The sequence below is a fragment of the Acinonyx jubatus genome, chromosome D4 (assembly GCF_027475565.1).
Source record: "Acinonyx jubatus isolate Ajub_Pintada_27869175 chromosome D4, VMU_Ajub_asm_v1.0, whole genome shotgun sequence".
Taxonomy (NCBI): domain Eukaryota; kingdom Metazoa; phylum Chordata; class Mammalia; order Carnivora; family Felidae; genus Acinonyx; species Acinonyx jubatus.
The window spans coordinates 55425944-55451909 of NC_069391.1; the positions used below are offsets into that span (position 1 = coordinate 55425944).

The following is a 25966-nucleotide window of genomic DNA, read 5'->3' on the forward strand; positions in this document are numbered from 1 at the left end:
AGACTTGAAACCATGAAACTCCTAGACGAAAACAAAGGAACAAAGCTCCTTGACATGGGTCTTGGTAATGATTTCTTGGCTATGACACCTAAAGCACAAGCAATAAAATAAAAAAACAGACAGTGGGACTACATGAAACTGAAAAGCTTCGGCACAGCAAAAGAAGCCATCGACGCTACAGAACGGGAAAAAATATTTGCCAACTGTATTATCTGATAAGGTGTTAATATCCAAAAAATAGAAAGTACTCATGCAACTCATTAGGAAATAAAATGACACAATTTAAAAAATGGACAAAGGATCTGAATAGGCATTTTTCCAAAAATGATATATGAAAGTGCAACAGGTAAATGAAAAGATGATAAACATCACTAGTCATTACAGAAAGGAAAATTAAAACCACAATGAGATATCACTTCACACCGGTTAGAATGGCCATTATCAAAAAGTCAAGATGTGACAAATGTTGACTTGGATATGGAGAAAAGGGAACCCTTGTGCATTTAAAAAAAATAAATAAGATTTATTCCTTTTTTGAGAAACAGATAGAGACAGAGCGCAAACAGGGGTGGGGCAGAGAGAGAGGGAGACACAGAATCCGAAGCAGGCTCCATGCTCTGAGCTGTCAGCACAGAGCCCGACGTAGGGCTCGAACTCAAACTGTGAGATCATAACCTGAGCAGAAGTCAGACCCTTAACTGAGCCACACACTCAGGCGCCCCAAATCCTTGTGCATTATTGGTGGGAATGCAAACTAATACAGCCACTATGGAAAACAGCATAGAGGATCCTTGAAAAATTAAAAGTAGAACTACCATATGATCCAGCAACTCCAATTTTGTAAACACATCCAAAAATAACGAATATACTAACTCAACGATACCTTACCTTCCGTTCATGGCAGCATTATATACAACAGTCAAGACTTGGAAACAACCTATGTGTCCGCTGATGGGTGAATGGATTAAGAGGTTGTAGTATATGCATATAAAATAGGACATTATTCAGCCACAAAAACAAACAAACAAACAAACAAAAAAACCCAGGAAATTCTGCCATTTGCAACAACATGGATGGACCTTGAAGGTATTATGCCAAGTGAAATAAATCAGAGAAATATGAATACTGTATTATCTTCCTTTGTTGTGGAGCCTTAAACAAACAAATAAATAAAACTCCCAAACTCACAGAAAAAGGGATCAGCGTTATGGTTACCAGAGTTGGGAGTGGTACGGGGGAGAGCTAGAGGAAGGTGGTCAAAAGGTGGTACAAACTTCCAATCACTAGAGGTATAGTTTATAAGCTGATGACCATAGTGAATACTGGTGTATAATATATAGGAAGTTGTCAGCATAAATCCTAAGAGTTATCACAAGAAGAAAGTATTTATCCTTTTTTCTTGCCTCTTTTTTTTTTTTTTTATTATATCCCTATCAGAAGATGGAGATTAGCTGAACCTACTGTGGTCATCATTTCACAATATATGTGAATCAAATCATCACATCATACCCCTTAAGCTTATACAGTGGTGTACGTCCATGATTTCTCAACAACAAAAATATAAAGTAAAAATAAATAAATAAATAAATAAATAATCTAAGCTAAAGAAAAAAAAAAATGCCTGTCACATCCAATGATTCTGAAATTCAATGTACATAAGCAGGTCAATGAAACTGAATGAACGGGTTTCCAACAAATCTGGTTGTTCCCTTGTTCAAAAAGATTATTTATATGTTGGATTCTACTTAGGAAACCTGCACAATACACATTAGGTAAGTCATTTTTATTTTCATCTGTTAAAGACAATGTTATTTTAGTCTAAATATCTAGTGTGTGTTGCATTCAGAATTAAATGTATACATGAAAAACTAGACTGATGAATTCATATATGATGAATTCCATGCAATCCAAAAGTATATACGCTAAAGACAGGGATAAGCATCTCGGATCGTTAGTGCTAAAGATACCATAGTTAATAATCGAGTCAGGTGACCATTCTATCAGATACTCAGGATTGACGAATTTTGCTCCAAATTTATCACTACTTACTGGAAGACACAGGATTGGCAGCTTGATTGTCTGATTTCAGTTCACTGCTATTTCCACAACACTAAAGGATTGAGAATATTACATTGTGATCTGATAAGTGTGGTCTTAGCCTTTAATATTACCTTACCGCCCTCTGATGATAGTTGAGCTCTGGATAAAAATGAATCATCTTTAAAAAAAAAAAAAAAAGAAAGAAAGAATTCTGTAACTTGGATTAAACAGGCACTGACCTGAATAAGCAATAAACTTCCATGAGCACTTCTAACCTATTATATTTGATGTCGTATTTACTTTGATGTAAATGCAATACATATTTTATAATCAAGGATCTCTCCTCATATTTTCCTGTTAAAGAAATGGAGCTTTAGGGGTATCCAATTACCTAAAAGTTATACACCTATTCAAAAAAGGTAGCTGGGAATAAATATACATTGCTGATTTCTATTTTTATCTTCTTGCATTTGCTTACATCTGAAAATCAGTGCCGCCAGATTAAATGGTTTGCAAATAAGCTGTTCTCTTGTAATAAAAATTAGCATAAACTCAAAGTTAATTCATCACTTCCAGCATTGAAAGACCCAAATGAGGGTGATAAAAGCAGATGCCTGGCATATGGCAACAGATGGGTCACAACACTTAAAAAGAGCTACTGGGAATAGGATGATTCCCTCTTCTCAATTCTTATCACATAAGGTAAAAAGGTTGGAGAACGAAACAGTCAAAACAATATAGACCTAATTAGGTCCTAATTTTCTGATAGTTTTCAAGGGCCTATTAAATTACAGGACTTGCAATTTGCTAGTAAGTTTCAGGTCCTTGTACTGTCTATAAAAATCATGTAGAAAATTCCATAATAGAAAGAGTCAAGCAAATACAGTAGGAACCTACAATACCCACCGGCAAAATATGGCTGCTAGTGGCAAGAATTATTGGAGCAGATGGTACATGATGAATTCATCAGGATATGTCCTAACACCCAGTTTCATAATCATACCAGGTTTTTTCCTACTATTTTTGCTCACATGACACCTTATCCTAACATTACACTAAAAATGTCATCTGTGAATCATTTACAAGTTTTGTAATTATGCATGATTTTCATCGTAAATTAGAAATAGTAATAATGATGCTTATGATAAAAGTTTGATATTCTTTTATCCATTTGGAGTTGGTTTCATAAATACAATTCACAAACTCTGATAGAAAAAAAAAAGTGTATTCATGCAGGTTACACTAAACAGATGGATTTTAGTGGATATAGCTATTTGCCACATAAGTAGGAAAGATGATGTCAAGTCATATTTTCCTTTGAGTGTGAGTTTTCTCAATAAGACTATGTTTGGATCGATTTGACATCTATTAAGGAAAATATATAGTTCTTACTCAACTAAAATCCCTAAAAATTTCCTGAAATTAACATAAAACTCAAAACCTTATCTTAAATTGTAATACAGGAAAAAAAAAGACAAGGTCACCACAATAAAAGCTTAAACTCAAACTATCATTAGAATTTGAGATTATTCTCTACTAACTAAAATCCTGGTGAATGCAGCTTAAAAAAATATAATCTATGTTGTATGTAGGCTCCTCTAAAAGTAGTGGGGAAAAAAAGAGCCTGTTTTCCTTCCCCACTGTCTATCTCCTCATTGAGAAATGGAATTTTTGCAATCAGCTGAAACTTGGCGTGGGTCCTTTGGAGCCCTCCGTATGTGCTGCTTTTATAAATTAATCAGGGTGTGACTCCCACCCAGGGTGAGGAGTGAGGGTGCCACTCCTCAGTAGTAGCAATGGCAACCTTTTAAGCTGGTTTTGCAATGACCAGAATTCACTGCTCAGGAGGTAGGGTAAAGAACAGGTAGAGGTGCTATATGGAATTCTGGAAAATAAGCATAGTACCCGTCAGTAAAGCCTTCCGGTTGGAAGCAGAAATGGGCAGAGCCCTGGTAGCAGTGCCATTTCAAGGCAGTGTGGGTTTTTGTTATTGGCCATGCATGTGCTGTTTTGCTTTTTTTTTTTTTTTTCTTACCGTTTTTGTAACCCCACATAGAAATTTAAACCCATTGACTTGTTAACTTCCACGGTGACAACAAAGAATACCAACCATAGCATAAATGACCAGAGCTGGCCTTTAATAAAGCACTAGTTCCAGATACCATGAGAAGTACCCTATAGGTATTTTTTGCACCTAATCTTCATAAAAATTCTAAATGGTAAATACTATTATCTTCAAATTGCAATGCAGAGAGGATCTGTAACTTGCCAACGTTACATGATTAGGAAATGATAGAGCTAGGATTCACACTTCGATCTCTCTGGTCCTGAAGCCCACGTGCTTACCTGCTTCCTTTCCCCTCCACAAGAACTCAAAAACTCAGCAGTCATGCACCCCTTTAAAGAAAACAAACTAGGGGCACCTAGGTGGCTCAGTCAGTTAAGCATGGACTCTTGGTTTCGGCTCAGGTCATGATCTCACAGTTTGTGGGTTCGAGCCCGCCTGGGGCTCGGCACCGAAAAGCATGGAACCTGCTTGGGACTTCTCTCTCCCTCTCTCTCTCTGCTCCTCCCCGACTTGCTCTCTCTCTCTCTCTCTCTCTCAAAACATAAATAAATGTTTAAAAAAACTAATGAATCTATCCAAATATTTAGTCTGACAAAAGAAAAAGATTTCAAGGGTTGGAAAATCATGTTGCAAAAGGAAAGACACGTAGTCCTCCAACTTAGAAATTATTAAGGAAATAACCTGAAATATTATAACATCACAACAAAAGTATAAGAAACAAGCTATCCAGTACTAGGGGAATGTGCATAAAAGGGACTATTTCTCATACAATACAAATTACGTTTAGGAAAATCATACAGGAAAAGGTTTATGATACAATGTCAAGCAAAAAATACCACAAAAAGTAAGATATAAGGTATATATTCTAGCCTCAACAATGCAAAGGAAAAATTACAGAAGAAAAATACTTCAATAAAATAAGACTAAAGTGTTATAATAACAGCCTCAGAGTAACGTAATCATATTTTTGTCTCCCTTCCTTATATTTTATGTACTTTCATTCAAGAGTACTATCATTTAAGAGTATACATTGCATTTTAATCAGAAAAATCTTTAATTACAAAATAATTCAGTCATAAACAGAATTATATAAATAACTAATCATGGATAAATGTCATTTGGATGATTAAAACATGTAATTATTTTATTTAGAAAATGTCGCCATACTAATAAAGCCTACTTAAATTTATTGAGGGCATATTTTGTAATCAATAAAATCTGTGTAAATATGGAACTATATGTGATAGGAAGAAAACAAACATTTTTGAAATATGCATATCCTGTGCAAGTATAATCCCTCTTTCCTTGTTCCAAAAATATTTTTATCATTTTTTCTTTTGTTGCAGACTTTCATTCCTAGGCAATCAGTGAACTTTCAGTGAGCTTTCTTGTTTATAAGTATTTCAGAAGTACAACATACTTTAAGGAGCCCATAATATAAAACACATGGAAACTATTTAGTTGTCATGAAGAGGATTGTTAGAAAAACAAAAACAAAACAGAACAAAAAACTATCGTAAGTATACAAAAATATAGCAGCTTTTATTTCTTAAAATAATAACTATAATGGGTCCTATGGCCTATGAAACCATACTCAAATTTCTCAGCCTAGTATTCCCATTAACTGGGATCATTTTACCTTTTCTATCTTCTTTTCATTAACTTTATTAGAGTTATTCATTCACAGTATCCATGAATTTTCAGTACAGTAGCCCCAAATTTGCTCAAGCTATTACCTTTACCTGTTGTTAACCCCTCTCTAATCATGCCTTTGGAGGTCACTTCCTAAGTAGCTTTGTTAATGTATTCTTTGAATACTGAGCTCTTACACTCTGCTAAATTCTAGAGAGGAAATATTTGGACACGGTTCTACCTATGAAAGAACATATAGTCTAGTGAGGGATATCAATGTAAAAAAAAAAAAATGAAAACAAAATACTATGCCATCAGTGGGACAGAAGGGTAGAAAGTTAGAGCTAAATGGGTATGTCACCCAGGGGTGGGAGAGGAAGAAAGATACAGGCAAAAAGAATACCATGTATGAATGTCAAAAGCCAGTAATAGATACAAGGCACATCTGAGGAACTGAGATGGGGCTGGGTTCGCACATCAGGATGTACATGGCCCGTTCCTAGGCACAGTATTAAGTGGTTGTAATATAATTTGTTTCTTATAGAAACTAATTTTTTAAGGTTATGGATCTTTGGGATTAAGCCAGAACTCTCAGTACCATGGAGACGAAATATTGCTGTTTTAGTAGTAACCTCGTGCCTCGTTTACCTGATTAATTGGTCAATAACCTGAAATCCACGTCTTCAACTTCACGTGCATTTTTTCTGGAGCTTACACAGGAAGGGGATATAGAAGAGTCTTAAAATTATGTGTCATTTTTACTTGATTCCTATGAAAGAAACATTTCTAGAAGCAGAGATGGCGAACATGTCCAGGGTGGATAGTTACATAGTCAAATGATATGTAGCTGAGAGTTTCCATCTGTCTGTAAGGCCCAACAAGAAGTGAAGATTTGGAAGTACTTATATTTATTCATCATCATTGTTTAATTCGAGCAACAAAGATTTTTGACCGGGGCAAAATTAATTGCATGTGTGTGGTCAAGAGATGGCAAGTAGATTCTTGTTGGACTCATTTTCAAGTGTGTGAATCAGTGTGACATTCTTAGCTTGTACTTATTTTATTTGTTCTCAAAAGAGTTAGAACACTTGAGCAGCACCAAATTCTGCTTACAAAAAGGCACTGGGTTATTTTCATGTAGAGACTAAGTTTTTCAAGTTATATGATCCTACTGCACAAAACCAAGTCAATGTAAAAAAAAAAAAGTGAAAGTGTTTTTCTCCTTAAAGAATTTTGGGTGAAATCCAAATAGAATCAATTTGTCTTAAGACTGAAAGCAAACAAGAACAACCTAACACTCAACGTTATGAAGTTGCTGAACATTCCTGGTAATCATGTCTGGGCTTTTGGAATTAAAGTTTAGCTGGAAATGCATTTCCTCTATTTATAGTGGCTGCTCCATGGTACTCTGGACAACCAGTTTGGAAAGTGGGAAATCTGCCCTTGTCTTTATCTACTATGAATCACTTGGTCTCTGTATCTCCACTTCCAACTCAGCAATGTGAGCATTTGATAGTGCTCCTAGGAGACCCAATTAATGGTTAAGGTTTTGAATAAAACAGTATATAGGCTCTAATGATAATCGTTTCAACCCACTTGCTTGTGAATGCCAGTAAGATAAGATGGCTATGCTGTGATTATTTAAAAGGCTCCAACATAGAAAGCAGTATCCATTTATAAGCTCAGCCTTATTATTTATTTACTGACTTCTAATCACCATATTCTGAGCTTATTTTATTTATTAATTAAGTCAAAATGTTTGGGCAGCTCCACTGTGTGCGGGCACCGCCCTTTAGAGCATGTTGGTTTTCCGTATGTTTCGTGCCAAGTAAAGATATGGTTCACTAAAACGATTGCTTTGTATCATGACTGGAAGGAACACTGTTGGAAGAACCTTTTTCACTGTGTTGTTGAAACTGCTCTTTAAAGTCACAGTATGGGGGCGCCTGGGTGGCTCAGTCAGTTGAGCATCCGGCTTCAGCTCAGGTCATGATCTCGCAGTCTGTGAGTTCGAGCCCCACGTCGGGCTCTGTGCTGACAGCTCAGAGCCTGGAGCCTGCTTCGGATTCTGTGTCCCCCTGTCTCTCTGCCCCTCCCCCACTCATGCTCTGTCTCTCTCTGTCTCAGAAATAAATATTAAAGTCACAGCATGGATCAGTAGACTACATGACAATCATTAAGATCTTCTCAAAATTCCTGATCTTATCATATAGGAATCCATGTAAGATTTCAAATTCAACAGAGTAGAAGTAGTCAGTTGCTTCACTGAGTGAGTTTCCCATCTTCCATGAAATTAATCTCTTTAAATCCCACTTATAAATGTTAATTATAACATGGTTGGAGGAGGGCAATTAAAAAGTACGGTCATTGCGTAACCAAACAAGTCCGAAAACTGCTTAGCAGGACATACAGGATGTTCATCAGTCTAACTCTCCTCCAAAGTACAGATTAAGTCCCTGGACATCAAATACGTATGCTGATAAAAATCAATTTGATTAACTGACAACCCAAAGAAATCATACCCAAACTGATATCTAAGGAAACAGTTTCATTTTTATATTGAGCACACTGTGTGCAGAATCTAGATTTTATTTCTCCTTGGCACTAGATTAACCTTCTAGCAGGAGGTACGTTGGTAGACACAGTGGTAATTTATATAATTTCCTAGGCTATTAATGGATGGTGATTGGAAGGAGGGGATTCAGATAGAGCGGGGGAAATTCAACATCCGTTTCTAAGTCCTTAATTTTGTTCCCTATGAAAACAGCATGTAATCTGAATTCATCATCACGAGCCCAATGTCTACCAAAATAAGCCTTGTCACACACTGGTTCATTCCCCCCCCCACCCCTGACAAAAACACAAATACAGAGAGGATCATTAATCTCTTAGTTACCCTGACTTTCTTCTCACGTATTTATTCTGGCATTTCCAAACTAATTTTTTAAACTTCCAAGTAAGGAATAATTGGAACCAGGACTACATTACAAAGAAAACACAAAAATGAATTTTAAAAATGAAGTAATAAACTCAAAGTTAAGAGGCAGAATACCAAAGTTAAAATTCTATTTCGTTTCACGGGGGTTGTCGGGCCATTTCCTGGCAAACCCTGAATATAGCCAGATTAAAGGAAAACAAGTGGGTATTTTCAAGAGTTAACTCAACATATGGATTTTACTGTTAAATATAATCTCCAAAAAGTTTGTCTGAGTTTTTAAAACTAAATTTCATATGGGTCATGGTAATAGTATCGCTTGATTCATTACTTCTTTGACCAAGTAACTAGAATATGAGGCAGAAGGCTAGTGTAATAGTCATATGTATTGGGTAAATACTATATTCTAGCAAATATAGTAAACACTGTATTGAACCGTATATAGCAAATGCTATATTCATTGTGTTATTATTGTAGCTTCATAGCTCCAGGACTGAGGACGGTATAGCAAATGCTTTGTAAACAATGGTGTAGAGTGCAAGGTAGTGACTCACAGGAGAAATATCTTATTAGACCAAAATGCCCAAATATTATTTTCCTTTTCCTGTGTCCTTTTCCTTCTTTTTCCTAACTTAAAAAAAAAAAAAAAACTGGCTCTCAAATCCTTACTTCCATACAGTTTAAGTTGTAGAAGGTAATGGTGTTTTTACTGTATTCAATATTGAAAACGTATTTACTGAATACCATGTAGAGTCCAAAATCTTCCACTTATTATTTGATATCTTCATCTGAATCAGGAGCTCTGGCTGACAGATGATTTTGTGAGGGCAGAATTTCTAGCATCAAGTCAATAAGAAAGTGAGAAATTGAGGGCATGCTCTTCTAATCGCCCCTACTACCCTTCAGGTAGACCCAATTCTATTATTTAACTGAATGCTAGCCTCAGGCAGCTTTCTGATTGATGCTGAGTGGCCACTTACAGGGCTCTGTTGAAAAATATTCTTAGGACTTGTCTGAACTCAGCAGTAATGTAAGTCATTAATTATGACCACAATGTACTCAGGAGGGAGGAAGGATACCACTTAGGTCTTGCTAACTGATCTTGATTTTGAGAAATGGTCACTGAAGTATTTAGAAATAAAGTAATATCATGTCTGCAACTTTTAAGGTAAGGATGTTTAAGAATATGTGTGTAGAGAGAGAGAGAGAAGGGAGGGGAAGGGAAGAAGGAAAGGGAGGAAGAGAGTACATGAGAGGATACTGATACCATTCATCACCATCTCACAAAAAATTAAGATATGGGGGGATCTGGGTGAGGGGTATATAGTGATTTTTGTAGCTTTTATGCAAAGTCTACAATTATTTTAAATTATAAAGTTTTGGGGGTACCTGGGTGGCTCAGTTGGTTAAGTGTCCAACTTCTGCTCAGGTCATGATCTCACAGTTCGTGGGTTTGAGCCCCGTGTCCAGCTCCGTGCTGACAGCTCAAAGCCTATAGCCTGCTTTGGATTCTGTGTCTCCTTCTTTCTCTGCCCCTCCCCCACTTGTGCTCTCTCTCTCTCAAAAATAAATAAACACTTAAAAATAAATAAATAAAATTCAAAGTTCAAAAATAAATGCCTGCCCCATATTTGGAATTCCTCCTGTGGGAGATATAAATAAGAAAGACCAAGATTAAAAGCAGGAAAAGCCCATTATAGCAAGAAGGTAGTCAAACTAATATTTTTGGGGAGAGGATGTTAAAAGTTCACATAGGGACAAAACAAAACAAAACAAAAAAAAACAGAAGGAAACCCATCCAATTGCTGCTTTAGAGGCAGTACAGGAATATTTGGTAGCCATTTTTTATCTTTTGATTCTAGTTCCAAAATAAAAACAGAAAAATGGGTTGATTCCTTGAAATTCCTCTCAATTCTAGAATCTTAGAAAAGCACTCAAGGAGCCTAGTCTTCCTCATCCTGTTCCTGCAGCTTACCCACCTGGACGTGTATACCCATCTAGACAAGTATCGCAAACACCTCAGACATGAGTCACACTGTACTCATCAGTTTTCAAGTCTATACCGAGGGCTGTGTCAGGCATGGTCAGAGACTTCATGCCCTCGTGATTAATGCTACCCATGTACGGATTTAGGCTGCCAAATTAAATGATCATTATTTTCAACCAACGCCACAGAAACCATACCATACGTTAGTATATTATATACTAGTATATATAATATACTACGCATGGAATACTAGACTATAATGTTACTAGAATGTTTTCCTTTTCTTTAAAGTTCTTTCTTTTCACTCCGAAACTTCAAAAGCTCACTCCAAGCAGGAAAAGAGGATGACAAAAATCTAAGATATGTACATTCTTTGTTTACTTATCAGAGAAGAAAAACAACTCTTTTCAGTTTTAGGTTCAGCTACTACTCCTGGGAACAATGTTTCTTGAGACCGACAATATCTAAGGATAGAGTAGGTCCTGCAACCAAGAGGAAATTTTGCTGTACCACCTCTAAGCAGGCAGAAACGTTTTTTCTCTCTCCCTTTCTCTCTCCCTTCTTTTCTTTCTTCCTCTCACTCTCTCCCTCTCGGTCTCTCTTTCTCTCTTCCCCTCTCCCCCCCCCCTTCCTCCTTCTCTCCTCCTTCTTTCTCCCTCCTTCCTTCTTTCTCCTTTTCTTTCTTTCTTTCTTTCTTTCTTTCTTTCTTTCTTTCTTTCTTTCTTTCCTTTCTTTCTTTCTTTCTTTCTTTCTTTCTTTCCTTCTTTCTTTCTTTCTTTCTTTTTCTCCTTTTCTTTCTTTTCTTTTCTTTTCTTTTCTTTTCTTTTCTTTTCTTTTCTTTTCTTTCATCACAATAACAGATTGGAGAAAAGTTATTTTATTCTTTTTTTAACCAAGGACCTACATTCCTTGTGACTGGGTTTGGCTGGTGGGATACAGAGGACGGATTGAGGTTCTATGTTTCAATCCAAAAAGGAAATGTTGCTAATGTGTTCCAAACACAAAAATTAGAAGCAGGCCTAAAGTGTACTTTAATTCACACATTTAACAAATGGGAGTCCCTAAATACTTGGCTGGCCATTAAGGAATACAAGGATTGATTAGTCACAGCCTCTGCTCACATGATTATAGTGAGGAGGGAAAAAGATAATGAGCAATATTATTAACAAAGCTGGAATACACAGCCTAATTTTAGGAAAATGACAAATGAAGTCACGTATACAGAATTTTGTCAAGACTTTCACTCTGGAAATCTTTAGCCCCAGAGACTTATAAATATACTTTATTCTTATAAACATATTTAAATTTTTTTTTTAATATTTATTTTTGAGAGGGAGAGAGAGACAGAGAGAGAGAGAGAGGGAGAGAGAGAGAGACACGGAGTGAAAGCGGGAGGAGGGACAGAGAGAGAGGGAGACACAGAATCTAAAGCAGGCTCCGGGCTCTGACGCACAGCTTGAACTCACAAACCGTGAGTTCATCACCTGAGCCGAAGTCGGATGCTTAACCGACTGAGCCCCCCAGGTCCCCCTATTTTCATAAACATATTTTAAATAATAATGTGCTTTCACTATGGGAAGATTTTTGTCAATGCACGATATTTAGTCCACCATTAAATCATTGTTATAGTGTGACCAAAATCACTGATCCATGTGATTAAATTAAGTTCTACTTGGTGGCTCCTTGTATATTATTTCCTGACAATTTTGTCATCAGATTTAAAAATGGAAGAAGCCTAGAGTATGGTTTCAGATTCTCGCCTGTGGTTCTTGTGAAATCCTAAAAAGGTTTCTGTCTATAATCAATTATTTCTAATCCTTTTCTGCATTCTGGGCAAGAACTAATTTCCTCTCTATGTGAACATCTATCTGAGTGCTAATATATTCTACCCACCTATTTCTGGCAAGAGGCATAACGTTCCCATTAGCTCATATGGAGAGACTGTGGAATGCTTTGCAAGTATTTCTGAGAGTAGCTGTCAATTCCATTACCTTCTTAATGTGGACTTGTCCATGATTTGAATCAGCCACTACGACTAAAATCCTGAGGAGGCAGTTGGTTGTTAATTTACGTTGCTCTACAGAGGGGATGTTCCAGAGTTTGAAGTGGCCAGTTCTCCCTTGGGCACTAATCATTTTAGGTATCATTTCTGTGCAGGGACGCCTAATGCCAAATTTAGCAACTCAGATGTGGTACATGCAAGACAAGAAGTTATTTTATATATTGCCATGTCCCTTCTTCTATGAAATGGAAGAAAAGGAAGAAAGAGAAAGGTGAATAGCAGGAAAAATTCTAGTCTCATCCTTTCCTATAAGCATCAAAAGAGTTAAGTCATTGGTTAAGTTAAGACCAAAAGAGTTAAGTTTGGTCATTTGGAAGGACCAAAAAAGAAAAAAAAAAAATCAATGATTAATAAGTGCCTACTATTTGGCAGGCAGAATCCTAGCTACTTTACATAATATTAAACTCATTAGGTGCTTAAAACCATAGCACTGGTTAAAGAGCTGTGATTCCTTGAATCAGCTCTACCTTATTCTAGAGCCCATACTCTTTGATTTTTATTTTTTTTTTAAAACTCTATCTACCTATAATTTTTTTCTTATCAAAATAAAATATATACTTGGTGCGGAGAAACTGGATAAAACAAAAGAACTCGGGGCGCCTGGGTGGCTCAGTCGGTTAAGCGCCCGACTTCGGCTCAGGTCATGATCTCGCGGTCTGTGAGTTCGAGCCCTGCATCGGGCTCTGTGCTGACAGCTCGGAGCCTGGAGCCTGTTTCAGATTCTGTGTCTCCCACTCTCTGACCCTCCCCTGTTCATGCTCTGTCTCTCTCTGCCTCAAAAATAAATAAATGTTAAAAAAATATATTTAAAACAAAAGAACTTGACAGAGAAACAAAAACAGACACCCATAAACCCACCATTTTATGATACCACGGTTAACACTGGATGGTATTTCATTTCAGCCTTTTACTCTATACATGAATATATCCATAACCACTTTCTCTCTTCCATAAACAATTCTGCAGCACAGTTTTAATAGCTACATAAAGTTCTATCCCACACACATAAATAACCTACTGTCATTTATCATTCAGATTACTCCAGTTTTTTCAGTCACACAGAATACCAAATATATAAACTAAATTTTTGAACAAATTCATTATTGTTTCCTTGGGGTAAATTTCTATATTTCTCCTAAGTATCACTGGCATCAGAACTGCTATGTCAAGGAGATTCTCTTTTCTGCTTTTTCTTTTAGTATAGCGTCAAGGTTACTTCTCACGGTTTCTTCAGTGCACACTCCCAGCAGCAATACAGGACGGCACCCATTTCTCTCCATCCTCAGCAATGTGCTGCACTGCTGTTCTCTTCTCATGTTGCAAGAAAGGCAAGAAAGTCCTTTATTTTAGCCACAGACACACAAACCTATGAGAAACTCACTGACCTTTTGTTGCACTTCGTACCTGAAAATGCTTTCATCTTAAATTATAAATCCACAGCTGGAGGCTCACACGCTGGAAAATTCCTCCCTGTGGTGAATGATCATAGAGGGTGCTTTTGATGAGCAACCGGAAGGGCCGATTAACAAATATAAATGGACGGAAGTGTCTGGAAATGGAATGGTCGGCCTTGGGAGCCAATGAAGGGCTCATCCCTGAGGTCGTTCAAGCAAAGAATGCATGATGACTGGTTAGGGTGATAGTATGGAATTTCATTTTCGGACATTTCTTCCCACCCTAGGGTTTTATGATGCTCTATTCTACTTGTAGAGATTATTGACTCTGTTTCTTTACCTCATCAACTGCAATCTTTGTATACAAATAGAGTGACTCTTTTTCTGTCCTTGACAGTAATTTATCCAAAGTGGCCACATTGTAAATTGTGCTTTGAAGCAAAGTGTGTATATAAACATACGCACATCATATGTTATATATACACACATCAAATATACGTCATATATGATATAGACCAGAGTATTTGCTATATCTAGAAATCTAGCTGCAACATGAGCTCCGAAGAGTCTCAATTTTAAAATTATACATACATATATCTTTCCAAATAGGTACCTATAATTATAGCTAAAGGTAAAGACAAAAAACAAAAAACTACAGGTATGCTTGCATATGTTCAGAAAAATTTTAGGACACACAGAATATTATTCATAGTAGTTATCTCTAGGGAGTGAGAATTGGGAAAAGGGATGCGGGGAACTTATATTTTCCACTTCAGGTCCTATTATACAGTTTGCACGTTTAGTATCATTTTAATAAGTTTTACATTTTATGAAATTAAGAGAAAACCTGGAAACAGTTAATTTCATACCAATCAAAAGTCAATAGTAGCTATTTATGATTAAAATCTCAGCAAACGAACTATAGGTAGGTCTCTGAATTTAACAGCCTTGAAAATTGGACTTCATCAGCATGAGGAGAGACATTTCCTTCTCAACTTTGATCTCATGCTTTGTTTGGTTAACAATAAAACAACAATGATAGAGACAACTTTTGCAAAAGAAAAAAATCAGGGAACCTATTAGAATAATAGCCTATGCCAGCAATCAGAGTTGTAATCGACATAGCTCACTGTTTGGGATGCTGGTGCTACATTTTTGTGAATTTACTCATGGTGGGTATGAATACGACAACAATTTTATTCTGCCCGTCAAATATATGGAAAGTCAAAGACTTAATTCTAGCTCACTTCAGGTGTCCTAATTTAAATACAGAGGAAAAAAGAGAACATTCCATAACTGTAATTAAAAATAGATAGCGCTAGTGATTTTGTAGCTCACACACATTATCTAGCGAATTTGTTAAATTAAAAACTATTCTACAAATGCAACACTATGCTGATAGTAGAGGGGTGGGGACATGCCTGTGAATGTGACGGAAGGGAAGTGATTATCCTATGAAAATCTGAAATCAATCATAAGACATCACAGGTCAGGTCGAGAACTCTCACCCCTAAAGACAGTCCAATGTGGCTATCTCCAGATTGACAGGATTAACAAACATTGTGAATAATAAAATGTATCAGAATTATAGGCTGAGCTGTAATGGCCATGCTGGCAGACCCAATCAAAAAGGGTCCTGTCCTGAAATTGCCAAATGAAGCCCTGGGTCCAGCAGTGCCAGGTCATAATCAAATTCCTATTTCACTCATGCCCTGATTCCTTGCTTGCCCAGTCTTCTAGCTTTCCACTGCATAGACCTGCAGAGAGAGGGATTATTAGTCAGTGACATATTATAGTGTTAGTTTTAAACATCACTTGCTTGCAAGAGTCAATTTGAAAGATATGAATCATTTCTTTAATTGAGAACTCAAATATTCCGATTATGTCTAATCTCTTGGAATATCACGAACATTCCAATGTCTGACAAAAATCAAAGATGTTTTTGAGCCATGAACACTGAAGGCACATGAAACCCGTGGGTTGCCCTTCTGCCTTCTCCATGTGGCATGGATCGCTTTATGACTGTTAGCCTTTAGATCCAAATTTTAGAGTTTGTATTTATATTATTATCACCAGGAAAAAACTCAATAAGAAGATTATGTTAACATGGTATGTGAGGGGCACCTGGGTGGCTCCATTGGTTAAGCAACTCTTGATTTCAGCCCTGGTCATGATCTCACGATTTGTGAGATCAAGCCCCAAGTCGGGCCCTATGCTGAGAGCATGGGGCCTGCTTGGGATTCTCTCTCTCCCTCTCTGTCTCTGCCCGTCCCCAACTCATTCTCTCTCTCTCTCTCCCTCTCTCTCTCTCTCTCCAAATAGGCGTTTTTTAAAAAAGCAGTATGTGATTGAAGATGAGTACATTCCAATTGGAAGACTTTGTTATTTCTTGAATTGAAGACTAGTCTAAGTCCGATTTCTAAGAGCAGAATTTACTTTGTAAAAGACCTGTTACAAGTTGGATAATCAGTTATTATGAAAAGTGAAGTAACTACTTTTCCTTCTGATTAGTAATTAATTAGGTTGCTTATAAAAGTGAAGGAATAAGATAAAGATTAACTAGGTAAACATTTCTTTTTTTTTTAATTTTTCATTTCTTTCTTTTGAGTGAGAGAGAGCAAGTGCGGAGGAGGGACAGCGAGAGATGGACAGAAAGAATCACAAACAGGCTCCACTCTGTCAGCACGGAGCCCAATACGGGGCTCGATCTCATAACCGATCGTTAGACCCTGATTTAAGCCAAAATCAAAAGTCAGACACTTAACCTACTAAGTCGTCCAGGTGTCTCCTAGGTAAAAATTCCTTAAGATGTCAGGAATCTGTTTATATGACCTAACATCCCACAGTGCCTGCCTCAAAAGTAGGTGAGGAGTGAGAAAGAAATAACATAATACATCAAACCTGTTTAGAATGCTAACTGACATACCGTAACCCTCCAGTAAATGTCGGGTAATATAATAAAATATTATTATGTAAAATAAGGAAAACAAAATCAAATCCACACACACCAAATTTATGTAAGCATATATGTACCATTTATGTGCTGGCAAAGATACAGAAAAAGACCTGAGAGGATTCACACCAAACTGTCAGCAGATGAGTGATTCCCTTGGGGTGTGGAGTAATAAGGAGGAGGTGTGGTGTCTGGGGGAAGGTAAAAGAGCACTTTTTTTTTCTTTTTATAATATATTTCTGGAAGTTTTATAATGAGAAAACAGATGTTAACTTCTAAAAAGAAAGCAATAACATTTTTAAAGGAATACCAAAAGATCCATTGGTGGCTATGATGAAATTTCTCTAAAAATGTTCATTGGTAATAAACGGGCATTCTCCATGGTACACGGACACAGTAGGGTTTGGGAGTGAATGGGATCCAGCCTATAACCAGGCTCACAGAGGTTCTTATTTGAATGGAAGGCTGGGAAACCACTTACAGTGACTTAGTGAAATGATTTCACCTCCCCCCACCCCAGCCCCAGAAACAAGAGTTTTCTTATCTGTAAAAAGGAACATAATAATAGCTATGTATGAAAATCTAGCTCAATGTTTATTCCCTTTTAAAAAAACGAATTGGGGCGCCTGGGTGGTTGAGTCAGTAAAGCGTCCGACCTTGGCTCAGGTCACGATCTTGCAGACTGAGTTTGAGCTCCGCGTTGGGTTCTGTGCTGACAGCTCAGAGCCTGGAGCCTGCTTCAGATTCTGTGTCTCTCTCTCTCTCTCTGCCTCTCTCTCTCTCTCTCTCTCTCTCTCTCAAGAATAAATAAAAAACATTTTAAAAATGAATTATTCAGGTTTTATTTTTAAGTCTTAGCTTAGACTGAGGTGTTTGAAATGTATGTTTGAAAACATAACCTTGTTTCTTGTGAAATCTATCAATACAATTTACACCGGGCTCCATCTGGATCAGTGCGGTTCAGCCACTCAACGTGGGAAGCCCCAGCAGAGTGCTGTGCAACTGGTACCACCACAGAAACATAGGATCACAGAGCTCCTGTCAGAAGAATGGCGATTCGAAGGTGCTGCTCAAATGGACACAAGATGGTGTCACAATTCCCGGTTTTCTGGTTCTTCCTAGTGGGTTACCTAAGATCCAACCTCATCCTGAACAGAATCTCTCAGGGAACCAAAATGCGACCAGTTGGAAGCGTTTAAAAGTGTAGGTCATGAACAGTGTTGAGTTCCACTCCTGAGCTCTGGTCTTGAACTGGTCCAGAGAATCCTTCCCTAGCAGCATTTGTGGAGTGGGAGAAGGTATTTATGAAGATATTGGTGACAGGAAGGGTACAGTTGCTGGGAACCAGGTGACTTTTGGATATGTTCATCCAAGTCTTGGATCCAAGTCATCCAAGTCTTGGATCCAAGTCATCCAAGTCTGACACAGGGATGGTCTATGGATGTTACTCGTGAGAGGGAGCCCACAGTAAATAAACACATAGTTTAACATGTTTAAAGTTTTAAAAATCTGGAAGAGTATATCATCTCGGGTGTCAACATGGGCATCAAGAAATTCTGAAGCATGAGAAGTAACAGCACAATCATGGTTTAAAGCTCAGATTCTGACCGTGACCTAGCTCATCTCTTTACTGTGTAGGCGGTCTTGAGCATTGACAATTATCTGCAATGCTTTACCTACAATGTAGATATGAAAATTATATTTAGTTAAGATTATTATAAGGTTTCACTGGGATGATACATATAAAATGCATGGTGCTTTGCCCATTAGAAAGCTTTTGTTGTCAACGAACCAAATACTAGTCTCTGTTCTCAGACTTCCTAGGCTCACCCCAAAATTAGGTTCTTACAGCTCCTTAGCCTAGGCTACCCATACACTCCAGAGGGCTTAGTTCACAGCATGTGCTTCATAAATGTTGAGTCTCAAATCAAAATCGACATTTCAGTCGGACTGAAGCTAGGGAAAGGCCTCATGTATTCCTTTTTCACTTCTAGATAGAAATATAGTGTCTCCTTGGAACGTGTGACGTGGGAGGTGCTGTGATAGTCAAGCAGAGGAGACGCTTAAACTTTAATCAGTCCCCAAACCACACTGCCCATCTGCAGCTACTTGTAGAAGATCAACAGAACAGCCGTGTCATTGACATACTACCTTTTACTGCCATCGTCCTTACTGTTTTGAATGCCTATGTAATTGTTGACTTTCTTGTATTAGTTCATTGAATTCTTACAATGCCTACATAGAGATTTTTTTTTTCCCTATGTTAACAAGAAAGCGGAATCCTTGAGTGGTTATATAACTTTCTCAATGCCACGCACAAAGCCAAAACCAGAAAGAGAGCCACTGAGGGCTAGACAGGCCTTCTGTCTGGGAAGATGGGCTAAGAGTCTCCAGAGGGAGAGGGTACAGGGCCTTGGCAGCCGGCTGGGCTCTCCTGGTTTGTATCTCGACTTGCTCTAGACTTGGCCAGAATCCCAGCTTGTCTAGGTCCAAACCCATGAAGATTCCACCAAACCAGAAGCCTACCACTTGAGTAGTGAAGAATAACCTTTAAAGAAAAATAAAAGGAACATCCTTCAAAGAAAAAAAAAAAAAACAAAACACCACAAGAATGTAACAAGTACTCAGGGACTGCAGAGACTCCAGCCATAAATCCCCATTTCAGAAGCAGTATTTAAAAACCAGAAATCAGGCGCCTGGGTGGCTCAGCCGGTTAAGCATCTGAGTTCGACTCAGGTCACGATCTCATGTTTCATGAGATCAAGCCCTGCATCTGCCTCTGTGCTGACAGCTCAGAGCCTGGAGCCTGCTTCAGGTTCTGTGTCTCCCTCTCTCTCTCTCTCTCTCTCTCTCTCTGCCCCTCCCCCGCTCAGACTCTGTCTCTCAAAAGTAAGTAAACATTAAAAAAAAAGTGACAAATTCTTTTAATTGTGACTTATTAACTACAAAATGGAAAGCTAACTATATGGGTTTTGTGCTGTCATGGAAATGAACATAATATGTCTTAAAAAAAAATCTCACAATATTTGTGGTCTCTCACAGTATCAGGGCAGTATGGTTGTGCAACTTGAATGCAATGGAAAGGAATTCTCTTTGGTCAGAAAGTGTTCTTCAAGTATGTGCCAGTAATGCAACATACATTCCTAGGTACAGGGCGGGGCTCCATCAGGTTTTGGAAATGTCACTGTTTTCAGGGTAGGTATAAATTCTCTAAATTGTGTCTATGTGTTTCTAGCAGAATGACACGAGCGCCTGTGTGTTCACTTCTGTGAATTTTCGAGCCACTGTGTAAGGAAACAGGTTTCAACAAGATTTGTTTGTCAGGTTTAGGTAAGTATAATGACACTCCATGTGCATAATCGCAGAAGAAGCCACTGTTAGGAATCAAACTTCCTCATCTCCTTGATGTCTTTGTCCCTAATATTAAGCCCCTTACTTCGCAGCATCATCAGCAATTTCAATTCCTTGCCCGGGGCGCAGTCAGAGATCTCCTCACTTTACCTGATAGCCTGATCTCTGCTATGGCATCGGGCACCTGCTGACATGGTAGTTTTCGATCTTTCTCTGGCCAAATGATACTCCCATTTTATCTTTTCCACTAACTTGTGACCTCATCCAGGAAGGAGCCTTCCACTGTACAGATTCCCAATTACATACATAAGGGTTTTTGCTTAAACTTTTGCCTAACTTTAAAAAATAGCCAAGTGATAAAATAGGAAAAATATTGTTGAAACTGTGAAGTTATGAAAGATGACTAAATTATAGAACAAGTGATCTATAGATCAACATGTATGGAACAAGAAATCTCCTAGCCTACTCTGAAGCATATCCAAAGCAACTGCGAAGTTAATTTAATTTTTCTTAAATTTAATTTAATTTCTTAAATTTAATTTAATTTAATTCACAACTGCGAAGTGAATTTTTTTTTCGAGAGAATATAAGATAACCGTTTATTACAAAGTCAGCAAGCCATTGAACGGCAGGTGGGGGGGGGGGAATTAGAAAAGATCCATGAGAGAAAGTATCAAAAACCAAATATAAGTCTACCACTCTTAAAATCTTTGACATTTTGATTTATGTTCTGCTAATAATCATGTACGCATTTGTCTGAGTATACGTGTGTTTGTGTCTAGTCCTGGGTATTGCCTCGAAACTTTATTAAAGCAAGATTTGAGGAACTTGGTGGGGTACTTGAAGGTTTTAATAACAAGAAAGGATAAGTAACTAGCTGGAGATTGTTTATTCTCTTTGCTGTATTACACAGCTGTTATGCAAACAAACCCCAAAAATATAGAAATTAGAACACAGTATTTCCATAGCAGTTTTCATGATGGCATTGTATCATGGGAAGATTAGCAGTCATCTTGACATAACCCAGAACTGACTGGAACCAGAATGTGGCAACATGGGTTTTGACAGAGATTATTTACATATATTGGAAAAACACTTTTTCTTTCTCTGAAAACAAATACGTAAACATTAAAAAAAATAAACAAAACGCTCTGAACAGAAAAGTAGTGAACACATACTGGGCAGACTTTGTACAAGAGGCCTGACATCTCTTTCCAATCTCGTTATAAATTTCCGAGGTATATCTCTGTGTTTGTTTATTGTATTGTTAAATTTCCTGATCTCTAAATTCAAAATAAAAATACTTCACATACTGGAAAAATCTGTCTCAAATAAGAGAGAAGGAAATGATCCATGGAAGCATAAAAGGAGGTGAGAGAAGCTACATAAAACCATGTGTATGTAAAGAACTTTGTGTTCAGACTCCCCCCCTTCAAGTCTACGCTATATTGTGTCAATGGTATACACATCCATCTAACAGGAAAAGAAGGGAGGCTTAACTCCTGGAAGTCTCTAGAAAGGTTTGGGCATGGCTCAGGTGTTTCTTAGGGAGAGAGTTCCAAGGGCAGGCCCAACGCCTGGTAATTCCAGACAATCCAGAAGAACAATGTGTGAACTAAAAGTAATAAACATGAAATGTGGGGTCACGCTTAATACCAAGGAGGTTAACTCAGTGCACATAGTATAGGGCAGAAAAGCACATAAGAAATCACAATTAAGAAGTCATATTCCACTCTGTCCCTAACTTCTCCACATGGGGATGTGGGGAGGAGACAGGCAGAACAGTAGAACACCTGCTCAGTGTTTATAACAAACCTGCCAAGTTGACACAAAAAACAAATCTGTTGCTTCCCAGATATGCCGAAGCTGGGGTTTTTACCACCCAAAAGAGTTATGTAAAATGGGGGAAAAGGGTCTCACTGGCAGGGGAATATACCTGTCCCAATCTTTTCTCTAAACTCCCAAGGCTAATGTTATTTTCTTTGTGGAGCACAAATTTGAACACAAAACATCTGTCTGGGGTAAATTCTGTGGATCCTGATGTTAAACATAGAAAATATAACAAATACTCAATGTAGCAATCTGCTGCTGAGAGCATTGTGGTTTCTGTTTGCTTTTTAAAAATGTATTTATTAATACACCCTGATCATACACAGCAAGTTCTGGTTTGGGGAAAACACAGTTTTACTGCACTTATGGTATTTTCATTAAGAACAACAGATAAGTCTAGAAAGTGTCCTTGGTTGAAAATAACCAGATCCCCGCCCCCCACCCCCCTGGAGTTCTTCAACACACTTGGCTTAATTTACTACAAATAATAAATGGCAAATGAGTGCAAGAGATTTGAGAGCCCTAAGTAGACAAGCTCTTGTATTTTCAGCACCCATTTACCCACAGTAAATGCTTAGTACTTTTTGAAGAAGTAAGATATATAACCTGTGTGTTAGACAGTGAAACATGAACAGAATAATAATTTGCAATATACATGATGCATGAATATATATGCCTATACATGTATAGGTGTGTGTTTGTGTGTGTGTGTGTGTGTGTAATTTGCTTTCAACATCTGAACACTCCAAGTAGGAAGAAAATAGAACATAAAACTACATAAAACTACAGTTATTAGGTAGACCAACTTTAAAGATCTTAAGATAGGTTTTTAGAGTATATATCCTAGGACCTTTATGTAGAGAACACGGTGTGAAAATTCCGAACACAGGACATGATCTCTGAAGACTGGCTTTTTACCCTTATATATTCGCCAAGATTACTTTATGCTGTGGAATTTATTACCTCTTGAGTGTTCCAAATGCAGAAAGAGAGGAACCAGGGGAAACACCTCTGGTTACTTTTTAATGCAAAGCCCTAGGAGACAGGATCCTTTAGGTGGAAAATCCTTGCCATCCTCCTGGTTGACTGCGACCACTGTGGCAACTTCCCTCCGCTCCAAGCTGGTAGAAAATGCTGTTGCTTTGCCACTTTCTTCAAACAATTTAGGAAGGAATTATTTCCTCCAACCAGTTCACTGGATAAATAAACTGAGGTTCACAGAGGCCAAGTGTCTGGCCCCAGAGCTCAGGGCCACTAAAGTTTGTCCGTTTGAGAACATCCGGAATGACAAGTATTTTCAGACCCTGTACTAGTCTCATTGTCTTACTCTTAAGGTAAGGTTTGCAAGCATCACAGAAAACAATTGCAGATTGAGGACTGGGGGTGGGGGGTGGGGGTAGGGGGAGAGGGTAGGAAGTGGTCGTTAGCAAATCCCTGGGCCTGGGGATCACCTGCTCCCTAGGATCAAAACAGTGAAACAAGCTATTCCTAAGGACATCAAGGACGAGTGGGCCATTGTTTTCAGAGCCAGCTGTGGAGAATCAGCTGAACGGTGGCCTTGGAACAGCTGCGGCTACCGCACCACTGGGCGGGGGCGGTAGTGGGTGCAAGAGTGAGCCAGGAAGGAGCGCCGGCGGAGACCCTGCCTCGCCGCCTCTCGGCAAACCAGGAAGTCCTTTTTGCTGTGGGTGCAAAGGATGGAGCCACCTTTCGAACCGACAGTCTGAACGGCACGCAGCAGCCCCCAGACTGGCTTAGTAACTGCAAACCCTCGGCGGGCAGGGTGCCCGGGAGGCCGCGGACCGGCAGCTACGCGGTCAGGGGCTGCAGCACGGAGTCGGCGCTATCACAGAGTACACAGAGCAAAGCAGGCTCTGCCGTCTTAGCAAACCCTGGCCGAGCAAAGTCCGGGATAAACAAGCCTCCAGACGCGCGCCCCCCGCGCGCTCCTCTGCCCCCCGGATTGCCCAGGCGCCCTGCACTCAGCTCTGCGGCGTCCGCCGCCCTCTCCCCGCGCCCCCCCTCCTCCGATCGCCCCACCTTCTGGCGGGGCCCTCATTCCCACAGCTGGCGCGCCGCACTCACCATCTCTCGCCTGAGGAAGTGCAGCTTGGTTTCCAGCCTCTCCAGGGCGCTGCAGTGGCTACGACGTGGGGAGCCAGAGGTTGGAGAGGACGAAGAGGACGACGACAGGGAGGGGGGGAGGCTGCAGCTGCTGCTGCTGCTGCTGCTACTGCAGCCGCCGCCGCCGCCGCTCCCCCCGCAGGGGTCCCTGTCCCTTTCCAGGGGAACCGGCTCCTCCCCACGGAGCGAGCGCACTAGGCTCTCGGGTACTTTGCGCCCTAGCTTCAGCTCGATGTCTCTGAGGTCTGGCAGCGGGCCGTCTTCCATGACTTTTCAAGAACGAGGATAATGGTAATGAAACGCAGCGGAGGAGAGGCGGCCGCGGCTTCCGAGGCTGCGGCGAAATGAACCGACCCCTCCCGGCGCCCGGGTCTCTATCCTCGGCGGCGGATGGAGTGCACCGTCCGCTCCATAACCGCTTGCGCTGTTACCAACCCTGAAATCCGCACAGGACCAGGCGGGTCGCAGCCGCAGTTTCCCGGGTGCTGTGGCTCCCCCGACACTTACTAAGATTTTAGAGATCGCTTCATCCTCTTCCCTTTTGGCCACCCCACTGCAAAGTTGAGTCAATTGATATTGCAGAGAGGAGAAAATCCGAGTATTATAAACCCAAAGAAGTGAGAGGGAAAACGAAGTCTGGTTTTTGGCGTTATGGGGGGAAAATTCACATGATAAAACTGTCCGTTCACATCTCTGCCTCATTCACTGATTGCCCATCTGGTACCACGCGACACAAAGTAAGATGTGGCCACACTCCGGGGTCGTTTCAGTTTCCAGCCATATGTCTCCAAGCTTTCGGAATATCCTGGATTGGCAGAAATAATCCCTGGTCAGTGAAAGAGGAGGTCGGGCGTGTGCATGGCCGCGTGAAAGAGGTGGTTAGTTTAGCGGGAGTTTAACGGCTTTCTCCTTGCAGCAGAAATTCCCTTCTTCTCATTTAGGCAGTTTGGTCCCAGTCATTGTGTTCTTCTGAGCCTTGGAAACTTTAAACTCCGCTGGCAGGTGGACCAAACCACGGCCAACCCTTGTACCGTATATCCCAGGCAAGAAGAGCAATAGAAATGTTCCCAGCCCTGCTGTTAGTAGGAGTTTCAGCGAACTGCTTTAGGTCGAAGTACCTCATAGGGGTGTTAGGTCGCCTGGTAGCCAGAACCTTTAAAACAGTTAACAGAGGTCGGAGGGAGAAGAATGAGTTGAAATGCACCGTCCTTCCCCGCCCCCGATCTTCCCATACAGCAAAAGTCTACCTTTAGAAAGAAGCCTTTTCTACTTGTACGCTAGTAAAAAGTGAAACTGTTTCACCATAAGTTCAGTGAGAATGCCAGGCCAAAGTGAATTACTTTACCAAATGTTACAGTATTTCACTGCCGGAAGTGAAGACTTACGTAGCCAGAATAATTTAGATGAGTGCGGAGGTAGGGGTGGATTTTAAAAGGCTGAAGTTGCTGAGACACTTTTAATCGGGGAGAAAAAAAGTACTGAACAGAGCTAGTGAAACGTTGTGTTTGATAATTTAGCTATATTTTTCAACTACTCAGAAGATACCCAAAGCGTATAATCTATTTATAAGATACTACCCAGTAAATTGCC

The 25966-nt window shown here is 39.3% G+C and overlaps 1 protein-coding gene across 1 annotated transcript in view; it reads right to left on the reverse strand.

The window, feature by feature from the left end:
- LURAP1L (leucine rich adaptor protein 1 like) overlaps nucleotides 1-25763 on the reverse strand; it is a 52688-nt gene extending 26925 nt beyond the window's left edge. Inside the window, exons 1-2 of the mRNA XM_027047042.2 lie at nucleotides 25624-25763; nucleotides 24338-25529 (exon numbers count right to left, since the gene is read on the reverse strand). Coding sequence (XP_026902843.2) covers nucleotides 24338-24643 — 306 coding nt within the window. The 5' untranslated portion in view covers nucleotides 24644-25529; nucleotides 25624-25763. The remainder of the gene's footprint in view (nucleotides 1-24337; nucleotides 25530-25623) is intronic.
- Between the last annotated feature and the right edge of the window lie 203 nt (nucleotides 25764-25966).